Consider the following 12,765-nt stretch of genomic DNA (forward strand, 5'->3'; position numbering starts at 1 on the left):
TAAAAAGCCCCTCTCTCCTCTGGACTTAAGGTCACAGCAGATGGTGTTAAAAGTAAACTTATTACATGCTAGCAGCTGTCAGTGTTGTCAATGAAAGTTTTACACACTACTGTTTGTACACCGTTTGAGACATCAGACTGTGACGTATAAGGGCAGTAGTGACATTAAACACTTGAAATAAATTATAAATTATAATAAATAGAAAACATTAACCACACAGGTGCTGCTTTTTCGTTCAGCAGGCTTACAGTGGGCCAGTCTCTCTATGCATCTGTCTGACACTTTGGTCCAGTGCAAGAAGTCTCAACAACTTTGGCCTCATTGTCATAAAACTGCCCCTTTTGATGAGCCCTTCGACCTTTCCATCATCACCATTATTCATGTGAAAATACAAAATTTGTCGAGCATATCTGTGTCATATGTGTTTACATCTTGTTTTTTTATTGTTTTCAATATTAGCCGCCATAATCTACTGGTCAGCAAAACTTCTGAGTGTATTGAGTTGATCATGGGGGCATTTTATTGCTTACAAATTCAGCTTTTCATTTGTTAGAGGGAGACTGTGTTATTTCTTCTTTCTAATGTTACATAGTTTGCCTTTAAAATTAGTCAGTCAATTCTCTTTTAACCACACCGATTCTGACACCTTTTTCTCTTGTGTATCCCAACAAGGTGCTACCAATAGCAACCACATGCAGAAATGCGTGGAATCATGGGACTACTATGGAGTGCTTTGGATAAAATCATCCCAATAAAATGGCAGAAGTTGTGATCCTCTGCAAGCAAATCATCAGCGACATCCCAGTAACAATATATTTATCTTCCCTGCAACACCTACACTCCTAATTTCACGCTGCATCCACGTTAACACCCTCAGTTCCTCTGACATGCACGCTATCACTTCCTTTTTCTGCTCTAACACCAAGACTTCCTCCTCACATCAGTCTGTCACTTCTCCTCCCACCACCTCCATGCTTCCCATACCTGATACATCATAGTTTCCTCTGTTTCAATCTGAATGCTGGTAACAAGCTCCAGCATAGTGTTTATAACCCACTCTTTGGGCTCATTCACTTTCTTCATGTACATTTTTGCATCACTTAGTCTCTTTTTAGGTTCCTTACCCTTTGATAAATGTGTGAATTCTCGTTGGACGTGTTTTGTTAAGAAGCACTGTGCACTTTAGACCAATGAGTTTAAAACTCAGGCTCTCTAGTGTCTTCTTAGAATAGCTATAGACTCTGTCAGTGTTTACTTATAATCAATTAATAATTTTAAACATTTAGCACAAGAAGTGTCATTTCCTGTGTCTTGCATCATCTATTTTACATCTCCTTCCTACCTCCCTCACTTGCACTGAGATTCTTTTTCTTTTCTTTTTTCATCAGGAACAACAGTGAGCAACAATTTGTTTTTATCGTGTTTCTCTTTCACCTCTCCTCTCCTCACTCTTCACCCCTCCATCCCAACCCCATGAACCCCTTACACATTCCTAGGAGTTGATAACAGCTCCTCCTACACACAGCCCATCCCCCAGCATCACTTCATAGATCATGGTTATGACCAGACAGGGTTGATTCCTGGCACTGACTGGTACCAGTACCTCAGCCCAGTGATAACGTTGAGCAGAGCTGGTGACTGTTAGCAGGTAGAAGGATGTCAGGATCAAACCGCAGACGCTCTCCAGATACCTCACCATATCTCTTGAGGGGAGGTTCAGTTTAACAAAGACATGCCGATACTTCAACTGATAAGAAGCAGGGGGTTGATTCTCATGTAATTCTGTTGCTTCATCCTTTTTTGATAAACTCTGATTCTCATACTGAGAGTATTTACAAGTTTCTCAATACTGATTGCTAAAATTGGTCTTCAGACCCATAAAGAAAGATGTAAGGCAGAAAAAACAGCCCTATTCCTATTAAACATAGATGATGAACACTGTTCGTTTATGAATGAGCAGACCAGGAAATTACCAAGATTTAAGAGTATTCACACCAGCTGTTTAGGTGAGTGTGATTTTTTTTTACATTATTCAAAAACAAACAAAGTATAATAACTTGAAAAGGAAGCAGAAACACTTAAAAATGAAAAACCTTATGAAAATAAACTTAAACAGGACATAATACACACATTTGTGTTTTTCAGACAGGATACTTGTTGTAAGAATTTTTTTTAAAGGATACAGCTGGTGATATTTTTTTCTTACTGTCACCAAATCCCACGTGCAGACCTTAACAATGAACTGATGAACTGATTAGAGAGGTCCCTTGTTGTCCAAAAACTAAACACACACCAGTGAGCCACACCGCTGCACTGGATGTGTTAATATGTATTAATCTGCTGCTGAAAATAGTCCCTAACAAATGCAACATTTCCTGCTGTTTGAGTGACGTTTGCTAAAAACTAAAGTGACCAGCTGTTTTAGGAAATCAAAGTTTTTTTAGTTTTTAATGAAAAATATACTATAATTCCAGATTAATCCTTTTAATATTTCAAAATCTATGCAGATTAGGTTGTATGTGTGTGTTTGGTATTTGTAAGAAATATATTAATAATCACAAAAATACTGTACCATAAAAATACTGTATCATAAAATGTACTTATAGTACACAGTACAACAGATAGCATACATGTATCACATATGTATTACATGACTTTTCAAGGACCTCTTGATGCCTTATAGTGAAATAAAGACACTCTTAAATTAAATTGGATTTTTTCACTCTCTCCAGGTGCAACTGGCACAGGGAGAAAGTGTGTTTACCCCAAGACACGGTAACAGCAACACAAAGTCAACAGAGAGTCACGCTGCAGGGCAAAGGAAGCAGCAACGCTATGAATCACAGAGAAAGGGAAGCCCCTGGCTAACGCACAAGTTGAGCTCAGAGGAATTTTATTGAATCACCACAAGAGACTGGCAGCTATGCCTGAGTTCAGCTTTGTGCTCCAAAAGGCTCCACAGCAGGTGGTTGCCGTGCTTTAGACAAAAAAATGCACAAATCCTCTCTGAATCAGTCACAGTTACACACCGAGTCTGAGACGCACATCCTTTTGTCTCCTGGGTAAGCTGCGTCATTTCTAATAATGTTCGTGTCTGGTTTAGTAAAAAAATAAAGGTTTGGCACTGTAAATCCAACTTCATGTGAGGGCTTTTATTTGACATTTGTAGGTCTAGTCAAGTTGAGAGTAACAGTAAGAGTAATGAGTCATTACTGAGCAGTTATCAGTTGGCTGGTCCATACAACATGAGGAGAGTAATCCTCCCACTGATTTTCCTTTAAAAGTAGAATACTGCAGAAGAATTTAGCTTTTACATGCATTTACCGTAAACACTGTAGACCCATATTTAATAATTCTTGGGTAATTTCCACCTCTTTTTAGAACACATCCTCCTTAATCTAGTCACAGTTTTACATTGTGTGCCATCTGGAGATGGCAGCCATAAGAGGCCCAAAGAGGAGAAGGAGGATGGTTCCTCCCGAGGTCTTGTAGTTTACCCTCTTTTCTGGAAGTGATGTTGCTCAGTCTTGATTTAAAACTAATAGTCATGCATCCATTTACCCTTTTCCTCTGGAATCCCTAACGTTTTTGGTTGTTCCAAGTTTTGGTTACAGTACTCTTACAAGGTGAACACAAGCTTACCCTGCATCTTAAAATCTCTGCTTCTTGTTTGTGTTTTCGGGTGTATTCTGCTTTAAATCCTTGAGAGCTCAGAGTGCCAGGTCTCTTGCCATGCTCCTTAATACCCATCACTCCCTCCATTCAAAGCTGAGACAACAAAAAAAACTGTGCAGCAGTGCAGCCGGACGCTCAACTCGTTACCATGGTGATCTTTAACAATGCCAAACAGCCAATCCCTGCTGTCGGTCTACCACCGTTTAAACGAGCTTCAGATGCTTCACACAAATGAAGGTCGCGGGAAAAATGGGTCAACTGGGTTTTCATAAGGTGCAGGGGTCGACCAGCAACCCCCCACCCTCAGACACACCCCGGGACTGGTGCTGCACCAGCTGCGGATTCATCACACACGAGGGAGTCGGAAGGAAACCAGCTACTTAGATCCTGTTTAATTAGTTTGTTATCTATTATAGCATGAATTAAAGAGTTGTAAACACTTTTCATTCAAGTTTAGAAATGTACTCACACACCAAAGTTACTCACTCACTTACACATAGAAAAGCCATAAATCTTAAGCAGATACTAAATAAACAAATGTCTCATTGATCACATCACTTGGTTCCAGGTTATTGACATTATAAGAATTAGAATATACTGTATGAAAAACATTTGTGTATTTCTTGTTTTACAGTGAAACTATACTAAAGTTTTGATGTTGTTTGGTAACTTTGAACAAACATGAGATATGGAAACTATTATTGACTACTGCAGTATGGTCATGTAGTGGCTGTAAACACACAATACATCAATACACACATACAGTAAACAAGCCCGGATACACACATACATATCACTCACAAACCTTAAATCAGCTTAAAAATCATAACTATGATGTAAACCGAGGTAAGGTGTGTAAACTGCACTGAAGCTGATGAAGCAGCCTTACCCAGTTTGAACATCATCATGGTGATCAGCAACATCCTCTGATATCTGGACCAAACTCTTCCAAACTCCATGGTGAAGCTACTGAGGTTTCCAGTCAGTGTACCGCAATGCTGTCACTCCAAAGGCTCTCCATCCAGGACGCTGCAGCACTCAATCCAGGCTGCTCAAAGTTAGCTGAGAGTGAGCACCAGCACCTCCATGCCGGACCACTGGGACTCTTGAGTATGAATGTTTTGGAGTGTGTGTGTGTGTGTGTGTGTGTGAGGTGTCTGGGGACCAAGCTGGGCTGGAGTAAAGCAGAGTAATCACTCCAGCAGAGAGTGATGGGAGGAAAACACGGGATGGAGCTCTGGAGCGGACTCACACAACCACCGCTTCACTGATGGGACGTCTCTCAATTTCTACATTTACTCATTTTTTACATTCACATATTTTTAATACACACATGAATTCTAATCCAGAGTCATTCAACTCAATCACAGTAATGCTTGGATTCAGCATCTTGTATTATGATAGAAATAAATTTGAATAAATGGGGCCAGATTTAGACTTCCATTACGGGTCGGGCCTAAGTGCATCTTCTAGTCATGCACTTTTTTCTTTTATCCTTGTGTTTTTATGTGCACATTTGTTGATGATTTTACTGTTGTGTATCTTATTAACTGTTTGTATCATGTGGTCTATAGGAGAAATACTGTTTTGTCTGTTTTGTTTGTTATGGTTGTTTTGGGGTTTTTTGTTGTTGTTTTTTTTTGGGGGGGGGGGGGGGGGGGGGGGTTGACTGTGCTACTCTATCTGTATTTCAGTGCATATGTAGATAATGCACGCAATGGTAATGTAATGATAAAATAGCCACCTAACTTCATTTCATAAACCATGAACTGTTTTAACTCTTATTACTGAACATTTTTTGGTTTTGCAATCACAGTGTCAGGGATCAGTGTCCTGCTTTTTGGGGGCAAAAATTCATCAATGTCAGATTTTTTTGTTGCAACAGTTTCCTTTAATTAAGGAGCTGTCAACCCCTCCCACAAGACATAGATAACTATTCTAAATAGAGAGTTCACTCTTTTATGTTTTACTTTTTAATCAATTGATGTTTGCACTGTGGACATTTTCACAGAATATATTGTTTGTCTATGGATCAACCCAGTCTCTTAAAAAAATCGGTTTGTATACCACTAAACAGTTTCACTTACATTTTGCTCCTTGAAAAGTTTTCTTGGATTTAATTTTTCATATTTTTTTCAGTTCTTAGTTTCAAATAATTCTCAGGTCAGACATGGAACATCTGTATCCATCTTGAGAAGTCCTCCAAATCTAATAAAATAATACATTGTTTATAACACATACAAGTGTTTCCTGATCTGACGTCCCTGTCAGCAGAGGGATGACATAGTTTGACTGTCTTTTCCAAAACCATTACAAAGCTATATAATATGAAGTGATAACACTATGTTTAAGGGTTGGTTATAGCTTTAGGTACAGGAAAAGATCATGGTGTGGATTAAAATAAGCACTTTGTTAAAGTCAGGGGACCTTTATTGTCATGGTTACAATAATAACCGTGTGGTTTAAGTTAGGGAAGGCAGTTGGAGGTCAGTTGCTCCTGATGGACAAGAGTCATAATTCCTACAGCTTAAAAGTAAATATATGTTATTTCTGATTCCATCATTTTTCTGAAGGGGTCAGTCTAACCCATGTTGGTGGACTGGGAAAACATCAGGAACAACGTACAAATACTGTAAGTCCAGGACATTTATGTTCTTATCCCTCACAAAGACTAGAAGCCTATCTCCATCAAAAACACTTTAAAATTCCAACACCGTGTGTCTTTTTACATATTGTATTTTGCTTTTGTTAGCATCAAAGAGTTTTCTGAGTTTTCTTCACACAAGTGTGCACACCTTGCAGGCCCACTGTGAGGGCAGGACTTTTGAGATGCTTGTGCTCACTGATGCTCACTGACAAGTTTGCTATGGTGCAGCAGCTCCCACAGGAGCTAAGCCTGAAGTCCAGTCCAGGATTATTATGAGTGTGCGTCTTGGATCAATGGATTGTTGCTCCCCAGTCCCCATCAACACCCACCCCCAGCTTTAGAGAGGCAGGGGTGGAGGGAGCTTATCCAGCACCTATCTGGTTGGTGGAGGCCCCTGTGGCGGCTGGACGAATGCCTCACTCACCCCCACTCCCACACACTCCCACCCCAAACCCCAGGCCCCGAGCCCAGCGTCAGGCTTAAATCCAACCTGCTGCGTTCACTACAACAAAAAAGTTTAATTAAACACTCGGAGAGGGAGGAGGGGAGGCGTTAAGGGGCGACAGACCTCCGCACTTCACCGCCTTCAACAAGTGACATGCAAATGTGTAAAGTAGTGAGTCACAGCAGCTCTACAGCTTCACATTCCTCAGTGACTGGCTGCTGCTTTCATTAAAGCCGCCACACAATAGAGAAATAGATGTCAGGCTGACATGGAGTCTCAGCCAGGTCAGCCACACAAAGAGCAGGCCTGAGGATGCTGTCTGTCTGTGTATCAGGGAATATGGAGGTACAAATGTCTTTAATACACACTGAGTTGCCATGTTTTTCTCGGAATCTTAGCTAGACTTATTAGTTTATTTAATTCTCAGTCTAACACAACACTACATATAGAGCACATGTTGTAAACAGAGGAGGAGGGTTCCAGGCTTCTAAAATCATCACCCACATGATTTCGGAGACTCTCGTGGGACCACTACAACAGCATAACAAAGGTCACATGACTGACATGGGTAGGTAATTTGCTAGCATTGGCTGTGGATTTAAAGATGTTGAAAGCTTTTTTTTTAAAGTTATAATGGATATATTTAGTAGGAATTGTTATTAATGAATATTTCAAAATGAAGTTGTAGTGTAGAACCATGTCCTCTTCATTATCTGATGTTTTTCCACCATGATAATATAATTATAATTTGTAGAACTTTTCAAAATCTGATGACGTTTGCATAAATGTTCAACGAGAGTATATATTTTGGAGGGAAGTTGGTGTGAAAAAAGTCTTCTCTGATAATGTTTGTACTGATTTCATTTCAACCACAGTGATACAAAACTAAATATAAAGAATAAAGAAAAGCTGCGAGCTTTACCGTGTTTCTCCTTTGCTGAGGACATTTTTTTTTCAATGATGAACTTTGTACATCAAAAGAAGACAAGCTAGCACCTCCTGACACCTTCAGCTCTGTTTGTTTGTCATGTGACACTGTCAGTCCCTCTTCTTCCCGATTTGTTCAGTGATTCAAAACGATCTGGTGAAATACCGTACCAGTCAAAAGTATAGTACTGTAATTGACCAGTTATAGCTGATGGTTTTAAGAATGTGGGGGTCAGCTTCCTACTAAGCTAGCTAGCTACCCATAGCTACATCCTTGTGCCCTTGTGTACAAAACGCACCTGGCTTACAGATATAACAAACCTTTAAGTGCTGCATTTCTTCGATCACGGTGAAAAGTTATCTGCTTCTAGCTAGTTAGAGCAAAACAAAGCAAATAACTTCCTTTTACAAACAGAAATCAGCTAATTTGACCACAGTGTTAGACCAAATGAATGAGGTGAAATGAAATAGCAGTTCAGTAGGGTATCACGCTAGAGTAGACTGGGTTTCTTATTGTTTCCCTTCCTCTGCAGTCCACAGTCGTAGCTGGCCCCCACTTTATTGTAAGGTTTATGGAAGTGAAAACTGTCCGAGCCCTCTGTGTGGGCAGAGCTGATTTATTGTGGGGAACCTCACACAGACAACACAGCGCCATGCAGAACTATTTGCTTCTACAGAGACACTGGATACATCTGGCAAAGAAAAAAACTTAACTAAAGAAAAAAGAAACACCTCCTTTAATAGTGTCTCATATGATAGAGAAGGTCATCATTATGACCTTGAGTCCTTTTGGAATAATGTGTGTATCTTTATCAACAACCATACTCATGGACATTTTGTATTATTTTGCAAACATGTACTGTTTGGGATACTAGAAGATAACTCTAAATTGAATTATCTGCTATATACTACAAATCTTTTAATTTTACTGACTAAATTTCATATTCATAAAAGCAAATTTACAGGTAAAAAGCTGAATTTCTTGGTTTTCTTGGATTTGATTCGATTTTCCTCCAATCAAAAGGCAATAAAAACTATTGATACTACATGAACCGGAACTCGTCCTACTGCAGAGTTTCTTTGTTTTTTCACTTTTCTCCTGCAAACCGTAAGATGAATATTTTGTATATGATCATTTTGTGGAAGAAAAAAAACTGATTTTATATTCAGTAAAAGTAATTATGACCTTAAGTCTCATATTCATAATGTAGAATGGCATCAGTTATAGCATTTCATAATTATTACAAACTATGAGAACATTTATGAGACGGTAAATCATAATCTCATTAGGATTTCTCATACCTGGGAGATATAAGGGACAATTATTAGATGCTAGGCCATAAATATTTGTTTATTCATTTATTTGGATCCCCATTAGCTGCTACTGGACCAGATAAACCAGATAAATCCAGTTTCATCCAGGGCACAGACAAAACATCACAGGGGGGTCGTCATCTCTATAAACAAATACTGTCCAGATTAACAAGACAACAAGACAATCTGTCTCTCTTGCAGCTTACCCGTGGAGCCATACGGAGCAGCGATCGGAGGGATCTGCTGCAAGCTAAGTGGTGTGTGGGTAAACAAACATGTTACAATACTCAATACAGTCACAAGTAATTATAAACTTCACACCTGGAAAATTACAGCTACTAACAGGCTGCCAACATTCCCTCCTCCTCTGCAGCAGCACTGTATGGTAATATAGAATGACTTACAGTGAGTGACACGGGGAAATTTACCACATCAACAACATTAAAAGCATCTAGAAATATGATCTGTTGCATGTAGACTGTAAAGAAGAACTTTTTCAAAGCTCTTTCAAAAATCCACAAAGTAGAATCAACAACAAAATCTTTTTGGTGCTTTTGTCTCAGTGCTACTAATCATTTGCATGACATTAAACTCAGCTGTTCTTGTCACATCACAGGCCATGTTTGCATCCATATGACCTGTTCTTAATGGACTATGAATGGAGCTCTTAAGCTTCTGAGAGTTTGCTTCACAGTTTGATGGTTAAAAGTTAATTTATGGAGACTGTTCGAAGAAAAACAGCTGCATCAGTTGTTTCAGTAAATGCCCAAGAACAACATATGTTTACACTCTAGTTTCTTCAAGTATTGACTGTACATTCAAAGCCTAATATTTCTTATTCCTCAGTGCCATGGACCTTCGTTGTTGCATTGCGTGACATGTTCCTTCATCACCATGAACACATACATTGTAGTTTATTTTGATTCAATCCCACGCACACCATCCTGCTGCCACAAATACTCACCAGAGAACCAAATGTGGATTAATTTGCAGCTGAAAATAGTCCCCGACCAATGTATTATCTCCTCCTGTTTGAGTGATGTTTGCTAAAAACTACAGTGATCAGAAAATAAAAATAAAACTATATACTTTTGATCTTCAATAGGAACCTATGGGTTTGGACCTAAGTGCCAAAAACATGAAGTCAGAAAGTACTGATGTAAGGATTGACACATTGTTGGTTTTGGTCTTTTTGTGGAATTTCTTGACATTAAGAGAATAAATCAGACAGTGATACACAGTTTCAGCAGCCAGTGGTGGGACACAATATACACTATGACAATCTGGGGGAAACTGAAGGTAGAAGTTCCTCAAAAATCATTTACAGGTGTAGATTTACTGGTTTAAAGTGTATTTATCATAAATAATTTTAAACTTAAACTGAGGTATGTTTGAATAATAATAATAAAAATGTTCACATTTTGTTAGCTGCTGTTCTGCTCCTCCGTCTTCCAGTATTACGAAGCAGTTAAATGGGAAACACTGTTGGTGGTATTTTACAAACTGTGGGAAGAGCAGCAGCTGGCTGCTAATGGGCAGCAAATGCTAATTCTGCTATTGAATGGTAATTGGGGTTTATGACAGTCAATCATTGCCCACTGAGGTGAATCTGTTAACACTCTGACCACAACTGTATACTAAAGTCAGAATGTCAGTGCGGTGCTGGTTCAACAAAGACATTTCAACAATAAGAGGGATTTTTCAGGAGAGTGAGAGTTTGATAGAGTCTGAATCTGTGTTGTTTTCAGAAAAAATGCCAGCCACATTTCCTTCCTCTGAGAGAGGATAGAAAAGGGAAAAGGGTGTTTATAATTTATGGAGCTCCTTATAAAGTTCCAGAAGGGAGATTTGCTGTGGGTACTCTCTCTCTCTCACTCTGTCACTCTCTCCCCCGCACACACACACATACATTTCCCTCCCTTCCACATCTTAACATCCATTCCTGTCTGGCCCTCCACAACAATGGCATCTCAAAAGAGCCCCAATTGCCTTGTGACCCTTAACTTCACCCCCCTCACTCCCCCGCCCCCCCACCCACTAACCTCTTTTTTTAAAACTCTGCCAACAAAGAATGCTGCTAGAGTTCAGATGGGGAGGCATTCAAACTCAACATAACAACTGATCCACCATTACTCCCGTCCATGTTCACATGACCACAACAGCTCAAACTGAATTTGTTTGAGTTTGTTTGGATATATTTAATCCCCTGAGGCCTAAACTGGTGTGAGAAATTGAGGTGGAAAAAGTTGTGCTCACCAGTGAATATAATAAATATAAGCAGGAAAAATGATTCACGAATGATTTTTTTATTTGTTGGTCTAAATAATTGGCTCAGTGTTTTTCATTGGGACTGTTCTCTGGCACTGGGCAGTCACAGTGACAGGAATTGTCATAAAAAGTAGAAAGGCAGAGCAGACTTCACTGTGGGTTGATGACCATGCAAAACAAGCAGAAAAAATCTAATTTCTTCAATTTTGAAACTCCAAATTCCTTGTGTTTGTAAGGTTGCAGCATTTTGGATGAACGCACTGGGTGTTTTTCCATTCAGTTTTACGTTTGTGAATGAACCTGTGGGCTGCTGGTGGGTGGAGGAGTTTGATTTGGGTCACTTAGCGTGCTCCATGGGTGGTGCATTATATCAGGGATATATATAAATATTATATTATATTATATAAGGAACTGTATATGCAATCATTGTTACAGTGAGATATGACTGCACCCCTCACACCCCCTGACGCTCTGCCAGCGCTTACAGCTTTGGCTGCATTGGGAGGATAAATACAAATGGTCCAGTGGTCAAATCTGCACGTATGAGGCAAGGTTCTCTCTCAGTCTGAACAAACCTTGATACCAGCAAATACTAGAAATGTTTATTACAGAGTAGCATCGGGCTAAAGGTCATAAAATTAAAGAGGCACTCCACCGATTCTACACATCTCCACTTGGGCCTAGAGACAGAAAATCATCATCAAATAACCTGTGTTACAAATTGAGGGCATGGAGTTTGAAAAATGTGGAGATTTACCAGGTAGGAGGGTTCTAATGAAAAAACCCTATTGAGTTGCATTATGGGAAATCCAGCATTCATTATGGAGATCCATACAAGGAGTTAAAAGTCAGGGTATCTCAGCCTCTGCTGCTTTCTGTTTTTTAATCTGTATATTGTCAGTCCCCAAATTTGATGGAGGGGCAACACAAAACCTCTGGAGAGGCCCTTAAAAAGGTTTTACCTGCTTAGGAATCTGGTCAGAACATTTTTTCTGCCTATTTAAGGTGTTCAGTACATGTATGAATGAGTCTTTAACCACAAAATGATTTGAATCAGCAAAGTGATCCATAATTTGCACCTCGACTGCCTGTTAGATTATCAGATACAGTATGAAATGGAACTGTAATTGTGCCTCAATCCTGAGTGCGTGATTGGACATCTTAAGCACATAAAATGTATTTTGTGGTGGAATCGTTGTCACACAAATAATATTTAAATTGGAGTGAACAGAAATCTATTCTGTGCTACATAAATGTATTTGTATGTTTGCTATTCTTCACATATATTCAAACTCGGTAGACCAACAGACATAACCATGCATAACCAAAAAAAAAAAAAAAAGCTGTGACTGCATGTAACCATATGAATGTTGCTTATTAGGGGCATGTTACCCAGCAAGGCCTCCCTCTGCAAATATAGGTTAAATGAAAGCAGGAGCCTGACAGTGGAAGCCATGATGAGAGACTGTGATAACTTACAGCACTACAG

At 39.3% G+C, this 12,765-nt stretch overlaps 1 protein-coding gene across 1 annotated transcript in view; it reads right to left on the reverse strand.

Annotated features, from left to right (window-relative positions):
• The window catches only part of LOC122989725 (protein crumbs homolog 1-like), a 28,137-nt gene extending 23,375 nt beyond the window's left edge, over positions 1-4,762 (reverse strand). Inside the window, exon 1 of the mRNA XM_044362778.1 lies at positions 4,565-4,762. Within this exon, the coding sequence (XP_044218713.1) occupies positions 4,565-4,634 (70 nt within the window). The 5' untranslated portion in view covers positions 4,635-4,762. The remainder of the gene's footprint in view (positions 1-4,564) is intronic.
• Between the last annotated feature and the right edge of the window lie 8,003 nt (positions 4,763-12,765).

Source organism: Thunnus albacares, chromosome 2 (assembly GCF_914725855.1).
Source record: "Thunnus albacares chromosome 2, fThuAlb1.1, whole genome shotgun sequence".
NCBI lineage: Eukaryota > Metazoa > Chordata > Actinopteri > Scombriformes > Scombridae > Thunnus > Thunnus albacares.